Source organism: Diorhabda carinulata, chromosome 2 (assembly GCF_026250575.1).
Source record: "Diorhabda carinulata isolate Delta chromosome 2, icDioCari1.1, whole genome shotgun sequence".
Taxonomy (NCBI): Eukaryota; Metazoa; Arthropoda; class Insecta; order Coleoptera; family Chrysomelidae; genus Diorhabda; species Diorhabda carinulata.
In genome coordinates this window covers 20,202,961-20,227,397 of record NC_079461.1, presented here as the reverse complement: position 1 = coordinate 20,227,397, position 24,437 = coordinate 20,202,961, and the positions used below count along the sequence as shown (strand labels likewise).

At 33.5% G+C, this 24,437-nt stretch overlaps 1 protein-coding gene across 50 annotated transcripts in view; it reads left to right on the top strand.

The window, feature by feature from the left end:
- LOC130903774 (MAP/microtubule affinity-regulating kinase 3-like) overlaps positions 1 to 24,437 on the top strand; it is an 86,811-nt gene that overhangs the window by 23,539 nt on the left and 38,835 nt on the right. For 9 of the 50 annotated variants that reach the window (XM_057816078.1, XM_057816055.1, XM_057816052.1 and 6 more), the window contains exons 1-4: positions 15,066 to 15,674; positions 17,851 to 18,879; positions 21,849 to 22,082; positions 22,886 to 23,106. In XM_057816078.1, coding sequence (XP_057672061.1) covers positions 17,860 to 18,879; positions 21,849 to 22,082; positions 22,886 to 23,106 — 1,475 coding nt within the window. In that variant the 5' untranslated portion in view covers positions 15,066 to 15,674; positions 17,851 to 17,859. Of the gene's footprint in view, positions 1 to 3,823; positions 4,310 to 15,061; positions 15,675 to 17,760; positions 18,880 to 21,848; positions 22,083 to 22,885; positions 23,107 to 24,437 lie in introns of those variants that run through there. The other 41 variants (XM_057816096.1, XM_057816047.1, XM_057816074.1 and 38 more) reach the window with 17 other exon arrangements.

Here is a 24,437-nt window from a genome sequence, read left to right as displayed (position 1 = left end):
TTGAAAAAAATTACTAATTATTGCTTTTTCAGCTATTAAAAACCGGCAAATTGTTTCGTTTTGAGCACTTTATATTTTCTATAAACATTTTAGATACTTTTACATTGCGTAACATCCCCTTTATTTTTAATAACAGCCATAATTCTTTGAGGCATGGTGTTTATTAAATTCTGGCAGTATTCGGGAGTAAAATCATCCCAAATTTCTTGTAGTCTTTCTTTTAATTCCATGACAGTTCTAGCTGGATTTGTACGCAACTGCTTTTTCATTTCATACCAAAGTGTTTCTATTGGTGATAAATCTGGACTACTTGAAACCCACTCTAAAAATGGAATATTGTTGTCTGAAAACCATTTTAAGGATCTTTTTTTACTTATGGCATGCTGCTCCTCCATCTTGCTGCAAAATAAAGGCTTTCCCAGCGGTTAAAGTTACTTCTCTTGTTGGAAACAATGATTCTTCTAAAATATCGAGGTACTTTTCAGTATTGACAATTTCGTTTATGAAATGCAGTTTTCCCACTCCCCTTGCAGATATCGAGCCCCACATCATCACAGATGCCGGAAATTTTACTTTCCGCTTCAAACAATCTGGATGAAAAGATTCATTTTTTTGTCGAATAACTACTTTGATCGTCACCCACGCAAACTTCAAACCGAGATTCATCACTCCAATGTATACAGCTCCACTGTTCAAAATTCCAATTTTTTTTTACTTTATTATTTGCGTATTTTAGACCTAATGAAACTTTGAACACAATTTTGGAAACAATGAACCCTTGTATATGCTTAAAACATTATTATCAACAAGACCTATCTATTTCCATCATGTTAAATATCATTCAAAATATTTGACAATATTCATCCAAAACCTATTTTAGACGTAAAACTAAAAGTTTAAAACATTTTACTAACAGCCACTTTTTGGCATTTCAAAATAAAGTTTAATAATTTCGAATTTTTCTAAGTGGGCCAACTGAAATGGGACGGGGCTCGTAGTTGGCAGAAATCGGAAAATCGCTCTTAGAACCCTTACAACGCTCCTGCCAGAAAAATTTTGTTAACAAAATCTATTGTTGGAAATAAATGCTTCTACCTGCAGCTTTTAAATTTTATCAAGTAACAACTTGTCCTTCAGAAAAAGATAAAGCTGAATACGATCCTAAGTCTATCACAAACAAAACGTATATATATTCAACTGTATCCTAATACTCACTTTGTTCATTTCATTTATAAACGATACGTAAATTTTTATTTTTAAATATATATAGAAAAATATCATCTCTCGAAGGTAAACTTACATAAAAATCGTGACGTTAACCTTGAGAGGTACACGAGTTCAATGTTAAATCTGTGGTTATTCAACAGCAAAGTATGCCAGATGATTGTATAGAATCATTTAAGAGGCAGGTATTTGTTAAATTCCTTGAAAATCTAAAAGTAACATCTGTTTATTTATTCGAAAATTTAATTTACGAAAATTTTAAAAGGAGAATCTCTATTGTCATCTCTACCACAAAATATGTGCACCAGTTAATCCCAGTTCAATACATGCTATAACCGATCATTTTAAATGTTGATTCAATTCAATTTCTTTTCTTGTGATTATAATTTCTTTAATAAAACAAATACTCGTTTGTCGATATTTATCATAAATTTGAATGAAATCTCTTCCTTGAATGCACGCGTCGTGGTGGACTTGACGTAGACTTATAAAAATAAGTCTAATGGTGTTAAATCATACGATCTAGAGAATACGAGAAAATACACTAACTGGAAATATCTCATGTAGTAATCATTTTCAAAAAAACTATGTCTCCAGTCCAAAATGAACACCAACCAATGACACGTTGTGGATAAATTTGTTTTTCGAACCTCAAAAGCTGCGATTTTGGTGATTAAAAATCCCATCAAGGTGAAATCATGGTTCGTAGCTCAGGATCCAATAAACTCTCTGCGATGTTCATGGTCATGAGGATTCAGTTGTTTCGTTAATTGAATTGTGTGTTAAATTTGCACGACAATGAATTGAGATCCCTCACCTCAACTCTCGAATTGTCACCGACTCTCTCACGCTCTGGTTCGATAGTGACATTTGAACCACTTGTTTTTGACGAGCAGTGTGTTTGACATCTCCAACGGATCACGTCACAAGGGAATTTCTCCTTATATACCGACATATGTTAACTTCCTTGAGTATAATTTTCATAGTTTTAATTATAAATTGTACCATGAATAGAATACTTTGAAAAAAGTCGAGGAATTTATTAAAAATTATTGGAGATATTTGTACCACAATGGAAAATAAAAGTAGAAATTCATCATATATATTATTCATCAAGAAGATTGAATGACATACTCCGAACATAGATGTTTATAATGGAATAACGGCGACGGAATCGTTTTGGGGAGTCTACTTTGAGGAAAGGTGCTCGAAATCGACTTGTCGGCATTCGAAATATAGCTCAAGCTCCCAACATCTCTTAAGGATCGACTCAAAATGTTTTGGTTATCATAGACTTGAACCAAAAAACTTTTGCAAAAATAACGTATAGTAGAGGTCTCAAAAAAGAAAACTGAGGACCCTGTATACATCAATCGCATCATTACTAATTACGAATCTTAGTTTTATGGATATGTTCAACATTCTAACTATTGGCGCTCCAAAGATGAGCCGATATTGATAAAATTACGAGAAAAATGATGCTCGTAGTTTGTTTTTTCGATTCCTCACCATAGATTCGTTTCAGAGGGTGAATGAAGAGAACTATTTGGCTATTTTGTGGTGTCTACGTGAAACCATTGCTTGTAAACAACCAGATTTGAAGGCAATTTATGAATTTCTTAACACGATAATACGCCATCAGATACAGCATGCTTTTGACTAATTTTTTGACCAAACACAGGACAATAGTAATCGTTCAGCTACCATAGTTCATAGTGGTTTAACTTTAAATTACCAAAGGCCGATGTCTCTTAAAAAATCATTCGGGCTCTTTGGCTTGATCCTTTTGACGCCCCAAAGCTTCTCCAAGTGTTTGAACCGCGGCCATGTAAATATTGGGCATTCGTAGATGACGTGGTTTGTAGTTTCTTCCTCCTCCAAGCAACCTCAGCGCTCCGAGTCGTCCGTGATGCCCATAGTGTGGAGATAGAACCTTATACGACCGTGTCTGGTCTAGTCACCAGTCGACTTTTACGCATGTTTGATTAGAGCAATTGATTTATAACATTTTCGTTGAACTTTATTCACTTCACAGATTTTTTAGGTAATTATTAGAAAGTATACTAATTTTCAACTTTTTTTTAATACAAATTCGCTCTGTATATTGAAAAAAAAATGTAAACATCTGTTTAATGTTTATTTCATCAATCTTAGGAATTTTTTCCATAAAAACAAATACGTATCTAGAATAGAAGATGAATCAACGTTAGTTTTTGAAACAAAAACTTGAGATAATTTCGAAATCCAAACTAACAAACGGACATAATATATCATCTATAGTGATGGATAATTTTGAATAACAAAATAATTTATAAAATTTCGTCACTTTTTTCTATATTAATGGTAAAATAGGATCAACTATACGTAATCAGATATACGAGTACGGTTTCAATGTTATTTGATCATATTCGACCACCGTCCTCGTAATAAGTTTTCTGCATCTTAAAATATGTAGTACCACCCCCGTATATAATTGAATTTTCATCTTGGAAACCTGAAAAATGTTATCCTGTTATAGTATTAAACGTATCAATGTAAATAAGCGAAAAACCAACTTTTATATTTTCTTCGTTGTATCCAATTTTCTATAATCACACAGAAATACTAAATTCATCACTTCTCATCGTTTAAAATTCGAAAAATATTTTTGTGTTATATCCATTAAAAACCCTTATTCATAAAATCTAATTTCTTCAATAAAAAAAATCAACACCAGTTACGTAAATGACGAAAATCTCTCTTGAAATGACACGTTGACTATTCCAAATCGCGTGTAAAAGTGTCTTAAAATCCATCCGAGATGATGTTCGAAGTCGGTAACATCGGCGGTAATAAGTTGGACGCCGCGGCAGCTTTACGTCACCCCCACGTCCAAACAAATCACGTGCGTCAACCTTACAGCGTTAAAAATCAAATGATGAGATTATTGAGGCGATCCAAATCGGCAGCGACACCACCTATAGAGAAACTGACGCCTAAACATACCCATAATGGGTATCACAAACACACTCACGTGGTTCATCCCCAAACTAGGCTAGTAAATGTGTTAGATGCCTTACCGGTTGTTTTGAATAAAAGTAAAAAGGTAAGAGGTTTGTTTTATTAGTGTAATTATGAATAAATGGATTCAACGATATTGAAAAGGTCAAACTAATATGTTTTTATTATTATCCTAAATCGGAAGTCATTAATTAGACCAAAAAATGAGGAATGAAATTTTTTGATATCTCGCTTCGTTTTCGAGATATCGATACTTAAAGTTATAATCAAATGTTAGTTCTAAATTCGTTTTATTGAATAGATGGCGTTCAATACCTCATTTCAAATTCAATATGAATCTTGTAATTCAATAAACAAAAGATTTTTTATTTAATTTTTATATTATTTACCCTGATATTTCAAAATTATATTGAAAAAAACAGATTTTTATAACAAAATGAAACATTTTTTATAACTTTCATCACTCTGTGATGAATATACGATAAATACATGAATAATTTGATATTTTTGATAAAGAATTGTCGGTTTTTTATTTATAAAATAAAATATTTGAATTTGAAATATTTGAAGATTTAATTGGTAATTTAATGTAAAAATATCTTTTTTCGAGCAAAAAGTACATTCTGGATGCTTTCAAAAGTTATTTAATTTCGTTTGTTTTATAATTGAAAAGCCAGACTACTGTATTATTTCACAATTATCCTAAAAAAAATCTCTAGCAATTATTTTTGCTTCATTTATCCTATTTTTAACGACAAAATATGAAAAATTACTGTAAAAAATCGTTCCAAATCCACCCGCTCCGAATTTATCTGCCCTCAATCTCCCGAAGCGAAGCCCCCCATAGAAAAAAAAATAATAAAATAAAACTACGAACTTTTTACACACAAAGTGCACCACGAGAAGAGTAGGTTGATATATACAAATATTAAATAAAAATAAATTTTTCTAATTTCAAGTATCGATATCTCGTAAACGAAGCGAGATATCGAAAAATTTTATTCTTTATTTTCGAGTTATTTTGGGTCGATTTACATAGTCAAATCCAGGCGTCACGGAAATCGTATACGTGCCGGAAAACCTTCCCCAGAAGTACTTCAGTAAATAAAAAACATGTTTCCTCAATGGCACGTGCCAAAGCTTCCATGAAAAAGGTCCAGCCATGGAAAAAACGTACGTTTACCACTGTAAACCTCAGAATTAGTTCAGAAGCGAAAGACTTAACGACAACTTAAATTACTAAATGACTAAATTATTCAACAATCATATTGGCATGACTGTTTACAATTCCAAAATCCTTTCCTCCAAAGTAGTACTGGTATCAGCAGATCCCCGGCTGTAGAAAACTTAAAACACCGAGAGAATGCTTAGTGGTATACAATCGGTTTATATATTTTTTTCCGGTGGTGTCTTCGAGTTATCAAAAAGAGTAGCATCAATTATTCAATTGAGATAAACCTAAAAAGGGTAAATCCTAATTTGTTAGGACTACAAATACAATAAAACGTTTTTCCTCATCGATAGACAACAATTTAAAGAAATTGGAGAATATACGTAAAACTTAATATTCATTATTCACGAAATAGATTCGTTTCCATACATATCCACGTCTGGCGATATCAATTTTCGTACCCAGAATGAAACTTAATAGAAGCACGTCCCACCGTGAATCGTAACAAAATTCCATACGTCGATCGGAAATTAGAAACGCTTTTTGATTATACTCGACGGGAATTTAGTAATACTGGAAGTCGGGTCAGTCGACGCCCCCTTTAACAAAGTTCGAATCGTACACCTGGAGGCGCGAATTGGTATTTTTGAACGAGAAATTTATTTTACGTGGGAAAGTTAATGTAATTGTAAATTTCCTGAAATGAGCAAATCATGTGAACCTATAGTTTCCACATCGAATATCTGTAATATATAATAAGGTTTTCTGAGAAGTACTCGACCTAACAGGCAAACAATCATTCTTATTTTTTAAGTCTATACGCATTAAGCCGATTAGGAGCTTCGGCTTGAATCTTTTGAAGAATTAGATATAATTCTTAACCAGCTAAGTTCTTTCGTTAATCCGCTATCGTATTCAACTCATCGCCAGCTGCAGATTCGATCGTCCCTTCGATTTCGCGTAGCTCCAGGTGCAGTTTTACATGTTGTTCGATAACCAGGTCTTAGCAGGCTTTCATGGACATCCGAGTTGGAAGCCCTTTGTATAAGAGGATTGTAGGTTGAGGCAATCTTAGGATCCGGGTTTCTGTAGCCTCGGCCTCGTTCTTGTGAAAAGTACCAGTCATAGCTTCGAATCGGTAAAAACCAATGCTGTGGGGGTAGTTCTGCATGCCGGTGAAAAGTGAATTGTTTGCGAAATTCTTTTTTCCAATGTATGTTCAATTTATGCACTGATAATCGAAAAAAAGGTATTATTCTGGTAATTTACCACATAGCGGTTAATTTATGCTATGGAACCGATTTAGTGATTCAGCAACCATAACCGAAGTAATTAAATCCATTTATCTGACGCAATGCGTAAAGTATGACAATTAGAATAATAATTATAACGGACCCTATTTACAATATTTAGAACGGTATATAGAGGTATCGCCACTTGATTCATTATATTATTTAATTTAATATTTCGAAAATATATTGGCGTTTTTACTACTGTCTAATACCTCGACGAATATTAAATTACATTCATCGACATTTTTATCTATATTAACGTCCCCAATAGCTTGCTATTGGGGAGGTTTGTAACCACTAACTAGTTTCGACGTTATTACGTCTCATCAGAGTGGTATAACAAACTCTCGTTCAAGTAGAGACCGGAAGTGAAGACAACGTCAATGAGCATCGCTATTTGATTAATGTAGTTGAACATTTCCCAGAGAATGCTATCTGGCACCATCGTCACTTCGAATTCCTTTTACTTCTGTCTCGTTCTCCAGATCGATGTCTTGTGCTGTTACTCCGATGCAAATACTCAGTTTTTTCACCTTTACTTCGAGATCCTATTTCTGTTCGTCTCCTAAGCAAAGCGTATATACCGTAGAAGTGAGAGGTATTCCCATTCCTCTGCATTCCCGCTTCCAAATCATGAGTGTCTGCTCCAAGGCAACAAAATTGTTTAACACTGTTCGTGGCTGTAAACCCATAAGATATGTCCTGATTTGCTTGGTTTGTTCTAGGGTTGTGCACATTCGCTAATAGGTACACTGTCGTATGCCTTCTGCAGATCCACATCCAATAAATTTTCTTATCAAGGTGTTAAAAAACGACTGCAAACTTTCGTAAAGATAAAACCGTAAAATAAGTCAATAACCGATTTTCTTGATATATAAATTTGATATTGTTTGCTTATCTTTTGTCGTCGTTAGCAATTTCCCAATTTGTTCACAAATTACAAACATCCGAGAGCAGATCATTGTGTAGCTAAAGTAAACGAATGTGGAGCTTTATCCGTATCCGTTGTTACCTAATCCAATCGTTCTTTTTCTTATCAGAAAGTTTTTTTTCTAATTTTATTTCTAGTGTCTCTAAATCTAATAAAGGTTCATAAGAAGTTCATAAAGAGAAAATTATTATTAGAGATTATTAGAAAAGATAAAGTGATAAAGGAAGAACAAAAACAAAATGAAAGAATAAGTTTGGTTTAACAGGTAAGTGACTTCAAGGTCATCTGCCAAAATTTTACGTAAACCTGACAGTTAGATTAGATTTAATACTTATTTTCTTCTGGTGTGAATTTAACATATTTTTCTACATAAAAAAACCAAGCAAAAGTTACGACAATACTATTTTGAAAAGACTTCGTCCCGTGGGAAGTGGTTTTCTATTTTTACTCAACACGGATGTCTTCATTCACTAAAATTGAGTAACTATTTCAATCGAATATATCAGAAAGCTATTTGTAAGGTTTGTGCCACGCTTTCTTAATGCTGATCAAAAGCTAACTTGCATTCATTATTTAAGAAAATGTTTGGATACTTTCAAACATAATTTCGCTGGGAAAAGTTTTGGGGAGCTGGAGACCTCCCGGAACCGGTTCTTATTATGCCTACTAAACATTGCAGGTCAAAAAGCCTTCATTTTTCGAATTTTGCGGTTTTCGCCCACTGTGGGGTGTTTTGATAATTAAGTTTGTTTACTTAAGCTCCAGGTAAGAAAATGGTTTACCAGAATTCAGTATTTAGATAATCTTGGGAAGAATAATTACTTTATGTAGTGCAATTCATATACGACCCTTACAATAATGCGGATTAAAATTTGATCGCGGGATGCAATTCGTATGCAACCCTCTGAATAAAATAAAACTGACGTGTATTCCAAAACTTCAATAATCGATGTATCGAAATTATATTCAACGATACCACGATATCAAATTATTTTCGTCAATCGAATTATCTAAAAATAGAAACAGTTTTGACGCTTGTATTAATTATACACGCGGGTGATTTCATGTGTTGGTTTTCAAATAGATTGTTTATGATAACATAAAAACCGAACGTTGGAGTCTTATCTATAACGATTTGTTTTATAACCATTACAGCTGTGGTATCTTTTGCTCTAAATAAACGCTTTTGTGGTGCATTAACGGCAATTTCATATTTCACATTATAGGATTTTTTTTGTATCAATTTCTTATTTGATACCCAAGGAATTTCCATTAACTCCCAAGAATTTATGTAACTAATTAGTTTTATCTTAAATATGCAGCTGACTTTCTTTTGTTTATGCTTTATGAGTGAGAACTAAATTGGAATTTCAAACGATGCTATACTCAAGTTATCTCAGATATGAGTGAAAATAAATACAAATTACGAAGTTTGTGACAATAGTGAGGTTTTCAATGAGCTATTTGAATGGACTGTTATGCCCCATCCACACTAAATCCCCGACATAGTCCATAGCAATTATCATCTCTTTCCCAAACTAAAACAAGGGAATGAGACGCTTCAAGAGCGACGATGAAGTCTAAGCAAAGATCATATGCTTCCGCAATGATTGGCGAAGTGCCGTCTTCGAAAGTGTCTTGAAAAACAATGGAGACCATGTTGAAAAATAGACAACAATAAACAATGTTTCCTACTTGTGACATAAAATTTGAAATAATTTTTGATTGATGTCAGGAATGATGTCAAATCCCTTTTATTTGAACATTTTTTATACCAACTTTTTCCCTCATATTTTTATCATTTTTCAACTTAAAAAACACGATCACAGTGTTAAATAATGCATATCAATTTTAAAATAATTTTTTTAAGATTTTTTATACGGATCTTACCAAACAACCCTCGTAGTATGAATAATTTAACTATCTTTTTTAAAATTAATTTGGTGTACTTACTGCGTAATTTGATATGTTATTCATACATAATTAGTAGTTTTGCGTCAATTAGGCATTTGTTATAACTATCAACGTTTATTAAAAGAGGTTTATTCTAATTGTTTCTTAATTATCACAGTTTTTGTCATTACTTTACATTAATGGAAACATGACATATGAAATTTGATGGAACTGTCATATAACACGACCAACGCCCTCTATTATTTCAATGCTAACCTAAATTACAATCCTTATGTCAAAAAACGTAAAATTTCCAATTCAATAAACAAACCATTTCAACGAGAAGTAGTCCCATCAATTTCGTTATTTTTCATAAAATGTATTAACAAAGAAAATTTTGAATTGTTTTGAAATGAATGTGCAAATATACTTTGGAGACCAACTTCTCTTTAACAAAGTATCGTTCAATTATTTTCCCTTCAAGTTATGTACGCCTCGTTACAGGCGACAAGTACGATCGGTTGCATACCTGCTCGGCGTTAGATTGGTTTAATTAAAATGTGTTATAATAATTACTATGACCTTCAGCTACGTTTGCTGACTAATTTTAATCATTATAACCCGTGATGATGTGTAGTTTTGTTAATTTATCTATAAAAATCAGTGGCGTAAGAAATTGAATTGAATGATTTGAAATTTCGGGTGGATAAAACAAATTTTGGTTACTGATTTCGACATAATTTGATTAATGAATGTAGCTGTTGCACAAAGTGTGATATATTTTAGAAATTCATTACGATCAGTCTTTGTGTAAATATTCTTATCCTTATCTGGTTTAATAACCTTAAGCTGACATTTTTTTTATCTTTATGAATAGTATCTTTATATATAAACATCAGAAAGTAATTACCTAGTTAAGTATAAATAAGGAATATTTTTCTATGTACGATATGTTAGAAACATTGATAAATGAATATTTTCAACGTAAATATTCCTGAATTTTGATATGAAGATATTTACGACATAAAATACTGGATGTTTTGTTGTGTTTGCCAACAGTCATTATATTTTATATCCATTACTTAAAAAGGGATATTTTTGACTTCAGTATTTTTAAAATCGTTTATTAGTTCTCTTTAACATCGTCTATCGAGTGCAAACACGGACCCCAAGGTCAACAAAGCCTCGCAAGACACAAAGATACTCGATTGCTCAATAAATATATACAGGGTGTTCCGGGACATTTTATAAATTGCGAAATTAAGTATTTGACGGTATAAATAATTCTACACTACTATCTGAAGACCAGGGGCGGCTCGCGCCCACCGGTTAACAATCCGTATCTTTTACTAAAGATAACAAAAATGAGATTTTTGATCCATTTTTTAACAAAAAGATATTCTTTGCTTAACTTAATCAAATTTGTGGTTTAGGAGATGTGTAGATCATTAGATCGTGTATATGCCGAGGAAACTGTTCGTCATAAAAAGACATTCTGGAAAAAATTATCATAAATTGTTATTATTTATTAACAATACTTAAAAATAATTGTTTATTGATTTCACACGAGACTGTTTAACAAATTCCCATTATTTATATTTATACAATTCAAACAAAGAATCAACATCGATTTAGTGTTATTGTGTGGGCAGGAATAGTTTTTATTTTTTTATAGTTGTTATTATTGATAAGTTGATCCTCGATAGTCATTATCAAGCCTCGGTCTCTGGAAAGATGGTTTCGCTACTAAGCTATCTGTTGAAAACTGGCGAGGCTTAGAGGCGAGTAATCCTCATAATTATTAAAAAAAACGCCCAGAATTTAACATTTTATGAAATAATACGAGACCGTGTCTGGATCTATCATCAAAAATATTCAACAACGGGCATTAGCGGTGCTTGAACTTCCATCGTATTCGTCGGAGCTTGTTCCTTATGATTTCAAGGTCGAGTTCAATTCAGTTATTAAAAGTTTATATGAAACATCTGATAAATCCTAGTTACGACCCTGATATTAATTATTAAATATTATTGCCAAACACGAACCGAACATGTGCAACATTTATTTAAATTATATATTCGATGCCAGGCTTGCGTTGTTGTCAAATCCTTGGAATTGAAAACGAAAAAAAAAATTAATAGACAATAAAATAAATTTTCCAGTTTTATTGGATAATAAAAAAAAAGTTATTGTGTGGTGACCTCTTAATTATCAATAAATAACTGTTTTTATTTTTTGTGAAGGTTATTAAAAAAAAATCATATTTCTTATAAGTTACCTTCGTTTTAAGTTAACTAAATACAAAGTTAAGTAGAAAGAAGAAAGTATATTGTTAATAATTATAAAGGGTGTTTCATAAATAATGTCCACTTTGTTCATTAACACGTTGACTGCCAACTACCAAATAATTTTGTACTCGTGTACTCATAATTTTCCTCCCCTGAAGAGTTTTTTTACATAATTCAAATGAGAAATAAAAGTTTTTTTAAAATCCTACATTTTCTATACCTGTCAGTGATAACTTGTCATTTAAATTATCATTTTTAATGATTTAATGCTATTAAATGGAATTGTGGAAATTTCTTTGGCAGTCAACGTGTTAAACAATCAAGCATTTTTAGTCGAATTTTTCAAAAAAAAAGGAAAAGGAACACGATTATGATGGTTTTTCGAATGTCTGTAGTTTATATATATCTGTATAAGCTACAATTCTTATTTTCGTCTCTCGAGCAATTGCTATGGGTCCGATTTGGTTCAAAATTAGCATACATGGCTTTTTTTGGCGGCGGATTGATGTTATTAGAGTTTGGTTGAAAACAAATGAATATTTCGAGGGATCGCAGTGCAAAAAAAGTGGTTTTTGTCCTTTGCTCACCTCTGCAGGTCAAACGAAAAGCGACTGAAAAATTAAATTTCACATGTAGGTTCAATTAGTTGCGAGATGATTTCCTATCTAAGGTCGAAACTTTCCATCTCCACCCCTCTCCATTTTATGGTCATTTTTGTTATATCTTTCTTATTTTTTGGCCAGAAAAACTAGAGGGTTCGAACTTCGCATGCAAGTAGGGGTGATGTTAAAGAATTTGTGGTTGTATACTCCTTACCGCAAAGAATAAGCCTCATTGCAGGGCTCAATATTTTACAATGCAAAAAAATGCACAATCACTTGCCAATTGAAATCAAATAGACATAATCTTTTTCCGCAATAATTTGAGGGCATTTATACTGGAAAGTGCCTTCTATTCTGTAAATGACTTCTATTTGTTTGTTTTCCAGTTTTTAGAAGCTTTTTTCTACAAATTTTAACAATATCTCTAATATATGAAAAACTCTACGGTTTCAAGTGGAAGTTAACGATTTTTCTCATTACATCCTTTCCTTAGAACATACAAGAACAAGAACTACTATTTCTTCTATTCTATCTAGACGTAGCAAAACATCCCTTAGAATTAACCTCAATCGAATAAGGGAATTCAATTTTTCAAAACACGATTTCAATTAGCAAAAAAGATACTAACATTACTTTTTTTTTAAATTTCTATTTATTGGACCTTTTGGTATGTTTATGCTTCTAAATGTTCTTGATTTTTAATCCTTGGACCTAAAACTTTTTTTTAGTTATCTATATCGATCATTTTCGGTATTTTTCTTTTTAGTTAGTCCTTTTAGACACTTTCTCGGCCAAAATAGCAGTACGATCGAAGATCCTTGGCATTTGGCAACGTTGTTTAAAGAAACGCCATACGGGATATGATTCACTTTTTTTGTGGGCACGTGGGCGTGAAAAGTGGTACCTATTAAGAACCATGACCCAGTATAAAATAAAATCATTTCCACCACATTGGTACTTACTTTCGACTAGTCGATTGCCTGTTAACGTATCTACCTACTCACTATAACAGTCTTGGTAAAAAGATAGATTTTTTTTGTAAAAATTCATTAACCAATTTTAGTTTTCCTTTTATATTAACTTAAAATGCAAAGGACCTCTTAGACATACCTCCTTTTTTGTTTATCAATTACGAATAATCGAAAATAAAAATGATGACGTATTTTACTTAGAATTGACGTCAATTTTATTAAGGATTCATCATGAACTTGTTAGTCAAGTTATGAATTACTGTGAAAGATTGAAGAAAAAAACTTTTTATGATTATATACATTGAGAATTTTGAATCAAAATAGCTGAAATCCCAGGTATTCTTGCCCCATCTACCGTATTATTCAGATTTGGCTCCGTGCGATTTATTTTTGTTTCCAAACTGGAATGTTATTGTCTGGGTAAATATTCGACTTCAACGAAAAAGTTAACTCCACCAACGAGTTACACTTTGCAAATCTTTCAGATGGGTTAAAGAAGTAGAAGCATCGCTGGTTCAAGTGTATTGAGCGTCATTTTCCCAAAAATTTGCCTTCATCATCATTTTCGTAGGTTGTAGTGTCATTTTAGTAAGACTTATAACCATTTTTGGAATGTTTGGATCATTCACAATGGTATACAAATAATTTCTATTAATATTATCGTAAGCTTTTGGAAAATTTTCTCCATATTCTCTCAACCTCCTTTCTATTGTTTTAGTATCTAGTAGCGCCATACCTCTGTAGTTTCTCTTACTTATGTATAGGTACGATTATTGTCATTTTCCACGCTTCTGGTGTTCCACCGTTGTTGTAAGCTCTTCTCATTGTCCACCATCGTTTTCTTTGTAGTACATCTTTCCATCAAAATGCCGTCGAATGTATAGAAGACATTTGTCCTGGAATTGCAAAAGATCTATATCCTAAGATCTTAACCTCCAATGGAATAGTCATCCTTGGATCATGTAGGCAATTATGACCTAGGAAAATAAATCCATCGCCATTTTTTTGATCTCATTCTAATCCTATATGTGGATATGAATCGCACAAATGGATGGCTCCCTTATAAGCATTTTGCTCAGAAACCCCTAGGGGGATTTGATTTTAGATTCTTTTTTCTCTAAAGAGGAATACCAACTCGTGGATTTTGGAATTTGTCAAAATAACATTATTGTTGTCCCATTGGACCAAATTCATTTTTCCATCGGAAATAATTTGACACTTAACCCTTACTTCTCGAGAAAATGAATGCTTATCCTTCAGAGGTAGGATTTTATAATGTCCCTGCAACCCGGCTTCGTCCTCCCAATTCGGCTACATCAGCCGCTTGTCCGAGCCCGGTGGTGTGTAGCTGTCTAGTTAAGCATGGGCACCAACGTTGAAGAATATCAATATACAAAAAAGATGTTTTCTTTTTCAGTTTTTTCTGAATCAGGTGCCAAGCAGCAACTTTAGTGCATGAAATTTTCATGAGTTAAATTTCTCAATAAAATTAAGCAGGTAATTGGCAGTAAAATAACTCGCTTTCACTATGAGACACATAGTTTTGTCAACTAAACCACCTGCTCATTTATTACCTTAGAGACCCCTTTTAACATTAAAAATATTGTTGAAATTGCTGTCTTTTCTAGTATGTAAAACTGTCGCAAAAGTTTTCTAAAATTCCAACGTTTCGATCTTTTATTTACATACTCCGCACGAAGAGATAATTCTCCTTAAAAGATCGAAACGTTGTCATTTTGACAAAGCTCTTGGATAGTTTTATTTTGAGTCTTCAACTCTCAACACCATTCCAGTCGAAATTTAAAAGTATTTCTAATAACCAAAACTCAAATTATTATATTCCTAAAAAACTTTGAGTTGTCCTGCAACTTTAGTTTCGACTGGTTAAATAATTATGAAAAATGTTACTTATCGACTGTACTATATATAACAATCTAGCAACAACCTTGGAAATACCTCGTATGTGTTCCAGTTTAATAAACAACAGTCGGTGGAGTAGAATCATCGCGATTATCTCCCAAACATCGTCGATAATATTAATTTTTATTGAAAACGAAAAAAAAAAGAATAGAAGAATTGGATAATTTGCGCAGTCGCAAGTGATAAGAGCGTGTGAGATCAGCTGTAAATTTCGCTCTTTCATTGTTTTCGTCGTCGTCGTTGTTTACCGCACTGTGATCTAGTAGTTATAATTTTTTGCGCCATCTGCTCGATTCATATCTCGATTCAAGGAAAATTATTGTACATAACAAAATGAACAGTTTCGTTTTTGATTTCGGCGCGATTGTCCGATTGGCGACAGGTAAAAAAATAATTAGAAAAAAATATTATTGAATTACGAGTCCCCATCCGGTTCGTTATCTTCGAACAGTGGTTTTACTTACGTCATCAAGTACCGTACGAAAATGTGTTGTGAAAACATAAATAATAAATTAAGTGCTATTTAAATACATTACATAATTATGTAATTATGAAAAGTTTTTAATTCATTTAGTGATTGCGAGTCGTTTTTTATTGGTTTGGTTCTTATATTATAGTGGGAGTAGTTTTTATCTACCGCCATTTTTTATTTATAATTTTTTTTTATTTTCCGATCTTGATATCCACTCTATACTTTCTATAATTCTATTATTAACATATTGTACTGGAAACATGACATTTTATTGATTCCATCTTTGTGCTTGTAACTGAATTTTTGACCTTGTTTTTACTCTACTTTGAGCAATCATATTTAACACATCCCTCAAAAACTCGTGTGACTAACTAAGAAAAACACATTTTTTTGCCAAAAATCCATGTTGATTTATCAATTTAATCTTCTTAAAAAGCAATAAATTCATTCCAACGCTTTTCTGACTTCTCGATGTCGTGCTTGTAGAAGGATTTGTCTTTTGCTTCATTTTCAGCAATTGCATCTTCATTTGAGCTGATTTTTTTTACAATAAACATTTCATTAACATCAGCGAATAGCCAGTAGTCACTGGTAGTCAGATCTGGATTATACGGTGGATGGGGCAGCAATTCGAAGTGTTATTCGTTCAATTTAACCATCGACTTGTGAATCGGTGCATTGTCTTGGAGAAACAGTATATATATATGAGGCTTTTTCCTTGATTTTTGCATTCAATCGATTCAATAACTCTTTGTAGTATTTGGACACAGTCGATAAACAATATTTCATGCATATCCCAAAATTCTTAAGCCATAACCTTACCAGCTGACTATTGTGCTTCGAACGTGGTTCTCCGACTGCAGTCCACTCTCATGATAATCGTTTTGATTCCAGAGTGAAGTGATGGATCCATGTTTCAACCATTGTCACATATCGACGAAAAAAATCTGATCTATTACGTGTAAACATGGCCAAACTCCGCTCCGAATCATCAACATGTTGTTGTTTTTCATCTACTGTGAGTAAACGCGGTACCCAAGCTTTTTCATGGTCAAAGGTTCTTGTATAACTGTAAACACGCTGCCTTCTGATGTCTTTATTGTCTCAAATATCTCAATTTACAATTAGATATAACTAATTTGTGGATTTTTTTGAGTAATCATCTCAATTGGACGACCAGAACGTTCACCAACATCGGTATCTGTACGGTAATTAGGAAAAGTTTCATTATCCAAAAACTTGTGAATTAAGAATCACTCGCGATACGGCTCCTTTACAGCGGTTTTTCCATTTCCTGTAACAATTCTGAAACTTTTATTTCGCTACTGCTTTCGGCGCATTCGTCGCATTACTTTCATCAGTTTATTGTAATAACAAACGAGGTCTTTGAGCTTCACTTTAGATCTAGAAAGTCGCAGGGAACTACGTAGGGACTGTACGGTGGCTATCTAAGTTACTTATGATTGGAATCGTGTGACTATTGTAACAAACCTTGTAGATGGTGGTTAGGATTGCCACCTTTTGTTATTTGCGGTTAAAGTATGTGCAATACTTTGTTATAAGGTACAGATGTTAACCCTAATTGTTTTGAAATTCATTCACCTCGTATTATAACCTCAAGTTTTGAATGTAAAGTTAAACAGTGTATAATGAAACATTATTCACAAGTAGATAACAGTTATTGAGTGTTATTTAGCGATATATTCAAAATAACGTAGATATTGATGTAATAATTGTTATTTATATAAAATATTTTATCAACATGTTCATGTCTTATTTGGAAATTTCTAAAGTATTTGAGTCGATTTTGAAACAATCAAAATCATGTACTCACATAGTTCGTTAAACAATCTCAAAATAATTATTTTAAATAGAACGAAATTGATATGAGTATCATGCTTTTTAAATTATTCCACAATATTTTTGAAAATAATTTGAATTTTCGGTACTTGATGAACTGAGTAAATTAAGTGTTGTATGTTTGTGTATCGTTCAGGTGGTATCTCGCTTTTACGCTTATGTCTAGCTGGGAAAAGGGCTTTGGAGAATCTTCGAATCTACTAAACCAACTTCTTTGTCCAAACAGAATTGAAATATGAGCGAAGGAGTTAGCCCTTGGAAGATCAACCAACATGATCTCGGATTGACTACTTTGAAAGATAGAAGAGAAAAAATTACGAAAGCCGGAAAATATTCCGATCGGTATAAAGACGCTTTTTCTCATGAAGTGCCCGACGAAGAAAAATTCCCTTTGAGTGTAAAGTGTCGCGATACGATGGAACTATATCGAAAGTTAGCGAAAGGTGGAAGATCGGACGAGTCTTCCCCGACGGCTTGTTCGAAATTTACAACCGAAAAAATGAAATTGGCTGTAGGTAAAAAAGGTAGTAACGCTACCAATGACTTGAATAAACAAGAAAACGCCCTTATAGCGTTCAAATTAGTACCGGAAGGTACTCACAAACCAAGCAGTCCCTTAGCTCTCTCTCAGAAAGGGAATACTAATAAAACTAGAAAAAGTGTTAATATTTATAGTGTAAATACGGCTGTGCCTCCACCTAGTCCAAAATTAATCGGATCACCACCCGGATTTCCACCAAAACAAGCTTCGCCAGTTGCTCTAAGTACCATTTTAAACGGAAACAACAATACATTAGATAGTGCCCTATCCCATTTACAGAACGTAGAAAACATCATCAGCAAATTGGACGAACACGAAAAAAAAGAAAATAATCTAAAGAAATTTGAAGAATTGATTAAAAAATTCAATCCCAAAGCAACGGTTACCACTAAAGCTAAAATAGCCCCTGTCGAATTAACTCCAAAACCTTTAGAAGTATCCGGCGAACTTCTCAAATCCCAAGAACACATATTGAGTCCTATCAAACATTTTAGCGAAGTCGAAGATTTACCTGGTAAAGGACTAAAAGAAGAAGACGAACAACCGCAAAATTTTAACAGAGATGTTAAAGAAAGAAAAAGCATGGATACCAAAGAAAGTAAACCGAAAGTTATTAAACAACCTTTGAGTAGGACAGCTTCTGATGCCCAGGAAAAACCCGTTAATAATATGAAAAGACAGCCTAGGCTTTCTAGGGAACGCACTTCACGCAAAGTAAGTTTTTTTATATAGACCATTCATTTTCCTGATAATTCAAATATATAAATTTACAACATATCAACCGTTGTCAACTTGACATAACGTATCAGATACTCATATTTATCATTGTGATAACGTTTAGATAGACTGATTTATTAATAAAAATATAATATAATATATAAACGAAATTGAAGGTTATTTTTTCATATCTTACTGCGACTACTGTGATTCACTTAAAAACAGAGCTTCCATTGAAATATTAAGAGGACCGTTTTTTGTTTCAATCACCGATAGGCTATAAATAAAAGACGAGTTCATATAAAACAATAATTATTACCAAAACCTTTTCAATACCCTCTTCAAAGAAAATTGCCGCCAATGAATTCAAACAGACCTTGAAAATTCCGTAGACAAAGCACTAATGGCGAATCTGAGGGTTTTCTTTAACTAAACGACATATTTGCGTCCTTGGTCCCCTTGATCATTACGCTTATCTTTAAACTTTCGACACCAGACCATCACTTATGAAGTTGTTCTCATACACACGACTCATTCTCCAATGGATATCTGTAGCACTATGGCCTTCAGCCTGTAGAAAAAGAATCACAATTGGCGGGAGTATTAATAATGTATACGTGGCTGTAACACAACGCCGACTGACGGCTGAATGTCAACAATGGCGGAATAAGTAGTGCGAGAGCTTCGCACGCCCGCTTAGCGTGTGCACGGAGCGATCGGAGGTTGAATAAAAACGATAAACATTTCGTTTTGTCAGTCATGCATATACATTTTCAAACAGATGTTGCTGCTCCCACTGATTCGTATACCAAGTTGACGAATAGTCATTTTTATAGTATTTTTGTTGATGTTGAACTAAAGAAGTTTTTATAATCATACTGTACACCAAATATGGCTTGGAGAGCTGAAACGAATAAGTGTTAAAGATAGTAGGAATCACTCTAAAATGTTTAAAGAGAGATAAAGTAGAAAGGAACCTCCTCCCAACAGACGTAAAAACAGTATTGAGAAGAATAACCATATACTTCAGGAAATAACCAAAGAAGATTAATATGTCGGGACATTTCCGCCTCAACGAACACCTGACTATTTCGAGTAGAAAAATATTTTGCTACGTAAGACGGAACCTCTATACACATTTTCCTCCAATGCGAGAGTATGGAACCCTATTTAGAATTCTGCATGAGCCTTCATGCATCGGAAAGAAAATATAAACAGAAAATTTTACACAGCGGTGTTTTCAGTGCCTCAGACATATGAATTTATTATTAGAAAACTGATCGACATAACCAAGTTTTTCGTACAACTGTCAAAAAACTTTTCTTTGTTGGGCCAGGTACTTCTAGAACCGTTCTCGTAAACATGAAATATTACTTTTTAAAGGATATATTCTTAACAAAAACAATAATTGTTACCTTACAACAATTTCACTTATTAGATTAATAAATTGATAGTAAAGTTTGAATAATTACTTCCAACAAAAATTCCCGAGACGTGGTGCTGTTGAAGGGTTGATTCCACTATTTCATCTATTGTTTTGGAGAGAAATGGATCAATATTTTGTTATTGAAACTATTTCGTTCAAATTATAACGTTCTAAAGCGATAATTTATGTATTTTTAATATATTTTAGACGATGTAAAATCTGGTTCACAGTTATAAAAAAATGTTTGCATTTCGTGTATAAAATTCGTGTTTGTGCCATTAACGAAACACACATTTCACGCACTTAATACCAAAATAACCATTAGCATCGTCTACTTTGTTGTAAAGTGTCTTGTTTTTTGTTAGGTATCAAACTTTTCATACAATCCTCGTAGTTTTTGACTTCAAGGAACTTTATTCCTTCGTTTAAACGGAGTTTTAATGTTTAACAACAATAAATACTTTTTTCTTTTAGCAAATATTTTCTACTGTTTATTGTTTTATCTCAACATTCCTGTGAGGTCTTTAATTTTTATTAAATTAAAATGTTTAAATTGAAAGTTTTTACGTAACCGTACCTAATGCAAAATTAACGACGAAAAAAATGATATTGGTTCGCATTGACGTAGGCCTTGTAAATTAATTCATCTATGATTTACAGTGTGTCCCAAGTATTGAACCCATTGTGCAAATTACGCCTCGCTCATTTATAATTGAAGGTCTTTGTTTTCAAAGCTTGTATCCTCTAAGATTAATTAACTTTACACAAATAAAAGTGATTTTCCACGAATTATCTGTCTTACTACTTACTACAATTTGGAATATTCAATTTTCAAACAAAAATTTTTTTTATGATATACGAGGTCTGGCTATTAAATAACGAGCCTAGGAGGCACCGTAGACGGGTGGAGTAAAAAACGAGTAGTAGTCAAATTTCTCGTTAAATTGAACGACTGAGTGATATAAATTGTTGCAACAGACCTATAGGGACAATTCTCTATCTCGTGCGCATGTTTTTGTGTGTTGTAACCGCTTTAGTGAGGGCCGAGAGAGCACTGAAGATGGCCAGCGTCCAGGTCGCCCTGTGACTGTTTCAACTCCGGAAACAGCGACCAAAATCAACCAAATTGTGCATGCAGATAGTCGAATGAGCATCCGGATGTAAATGCCGATAAAGAAATGGTTAAAAAAATTTTACTCGAGGAATTACATATGACAAAAGGTTAGAAGAAGATCTGTTTTGAAAGGGATCCAATTTGAGTCGATGGAAGCGGTAAAGCAAAAAACGGCAGATCTCCTAAAGTCTCTCACCAAAGAAGACTTCTAGCACCTCTTCGATCAATAGAAAAAACGTATGGAAATGTGTATGGCGAGGGGAGGCCTCATTATTTAATAGCCAGATCTCGTATATTTGAAATCTGATTTCGTACGATTTACGCTTAGACGTTGTGTGTATACAATAAAAAACCAGGTACAGTTGAATATTATCTCAAATATTAGTAACTAGATGTTGTAAATTAAATTTCTTTTATTTGTTACAGACCAATGACAGTACAGTGGAATCGACGCGCAGCAGTTCTGCGTCGATGCGGAACAGATCGAGAGTGGGAGAAGAACCGACCATCGGCAAATACAAATTACTCAAAACTATCGGCAAAGGTAATTTCGCCAAAGTCAAATTGGCCAAGCACGTGCCGACGGGAAAAGAGGTGGCAATCAAGATCATCGATAAAACTCAGCTGACACCTGGTTCACTCCAAAAACTATTTAGAGAAGTAAGTTTTTTATTGATTGGTAAAGTGCAATGACATTTTTATTGAACTTGTGTAGCAACCATTAAAATCAAAACTTGTTATTCTCCTCCTTTGCCGTTCCCACAACTCGAAACTTGATGCCATGACGATCCAATCAGAATTGAGTACGAGAGAGATATAGAGCGGTATATACCGATGCTCTTTCTCTCTCAATCACCAGTACGGGTCCACTTAAACAAGCTCCCACATCTTACTCTCTCTATCTTTAATATTAACTCTATTTTCCCTATAGCTCGTATCGTTTCTGCAAAAACCAAAGGAAATCGTCGAACTGTAAGTGCGAGGCAATCCATAGACGGTACTTACATTTAAGTTTCTTAGTCCTCCCTCACTTTGCAAAGTCGTTTATACCTATTAGGTAAACATTCCGGGGTACAAACTAGATCAATAGATCAAAGTAGATTCACTGCCTTTACGTCCTAGCTCATCTAATCCATGGGACAACAGTGATTGCGAACGTTACTGTGAAACGTGTATTTCAAAACAAGCGTGGAATGTTCACTACAGGTGTTTCCTTCTTGACAACGCTTGGAATTTGGTTGTAAGTTGATTAATTATCCACCTTACAGCGCCGATCTGGTTCCTACCGATTTTCAAATTAAATTTCTTATTCTTGGTTGAGCGTTTGGGCAAAGACGTAAAAGAGAAAAAGTCCTATCCATTCACAGGTGTCTGAATTGTGGTGGGGGTATGCGCGATCTTCTTTATTGAAATAGGGAAACGTACTTTCTATAAAAATTTGATACGAATCCATTTTGTTCAAGGTAAGAATAATGAAAATGTTAGACCATCCGAATATAGTGAAACTATTTCAAGTTATCGAAACCGAAAAAACTTTGTACCTGGTTATGGAATACGCTTCAGGTGGTGAAGTATTCGATTATCTCGTCCTGCACGGCAGGATGAAGGAGAAAGAAGCTCGTGCTAAGTTTAGGCAAATCGTCTCTGCAGTACAATACTGCCATCAAAAAAGAATTATACACAGGTGAGTTTCCACCTTCCAAATATTGTAACGTTTTTCGTATTTATTTACACACTAAACAATACACATAACTTACATTAATTTACTTATAAATATCACTCAAATAATTTCTGCGATTACTTTCACTAATTCGTTCTTTTCACTGCGACTATTTATTTAAAACTAAATAACTGCGTTTACACGAATAATTTATATACCTAAAGAAAATTCTACAAAGTTCTAGAAATTATTTAGAAGAAATAAACCGCTTGCTACTGAAAAAATTATATACAAAAAACATCAAACGAGTTCCGCCATTTATAAAAAATGTGAAAGATGCCGCGCGAGTTCGCCGAATTTTAAAATTTCATTGTAGCTGGACAGGGCCGAACTAAGGACTCAATTCGCGAGCTTCTTCGTAACTGTATGTGTTTTTGAATTTGAATATACCGCGGCTTCATCAGTTCTAAAAGTAGATGAGTCATTCAAGAGGTCAAATTTGAATTGGTTTTTTGTAATTTTCAATATGAATCATTGTCGAGGTTGAATCAAAAAGTAGTTCATTGTTTGATAGTGGGCGGCTTCGATTGAGTATTACAGCGAATCCCGAGACTTGGAAGACGGTAGCAAGTTCCACGAGCGAGAAAAATTCGCTTAGTTTAGGTCGTTCTTCAACGTGGAGCCATCTGTGTACTAGGTGGCTCCATTATTTAATATGGCGTGTTCAAAATCATCAGTGCATCCAAGCCCTTATTATTAACTGTCATAGGTTCTCTGTCTATCAAAATGATTGGACATTCACCCACACCTGCGCCAGATTTTCGCATGGTCAGTTGGTCTAGTCGGCAGTTCTTTGAGGATATTCAGCTTGTAGGGTGACTTCAAGGTTGCGAATCGTTAGATCCAAAGGTAGAAAACTCAGTAGGACTTTAATAGTTATAGTTAGGAACGGATTCTTGGACCTTGTGACATACGAAGCGCTGAACTCCGTCCGGTCACACTTTCGTTTTCTCCTAGTAGGACCGGACCACCACAGAAGGGCCTCGAACATGATGTATATACCCATTAGAGGTTCTTGGGTCAAAGACAATGGTTAAAAGAAGATTTCTTAATTAAAATATACAACCATTTTAAGTAAATTTGGTAGTCGGTTCCAAGCTCCACAGATTGCAGTAGTTTCTTTTCGTTGTAGCTTGTTCAATATTTTCATTTACGTTAATTTTTTTTCCGTTTTCCCTGTTCTAATTTATTCATTCCTTATATAGTTACAAAAGGAAATAAATTAAATGTAGTAGTTGACATTATGCTAAAATTTAATTAAAAATTTTTCACGTCTATTTGAATTGGTACTTATA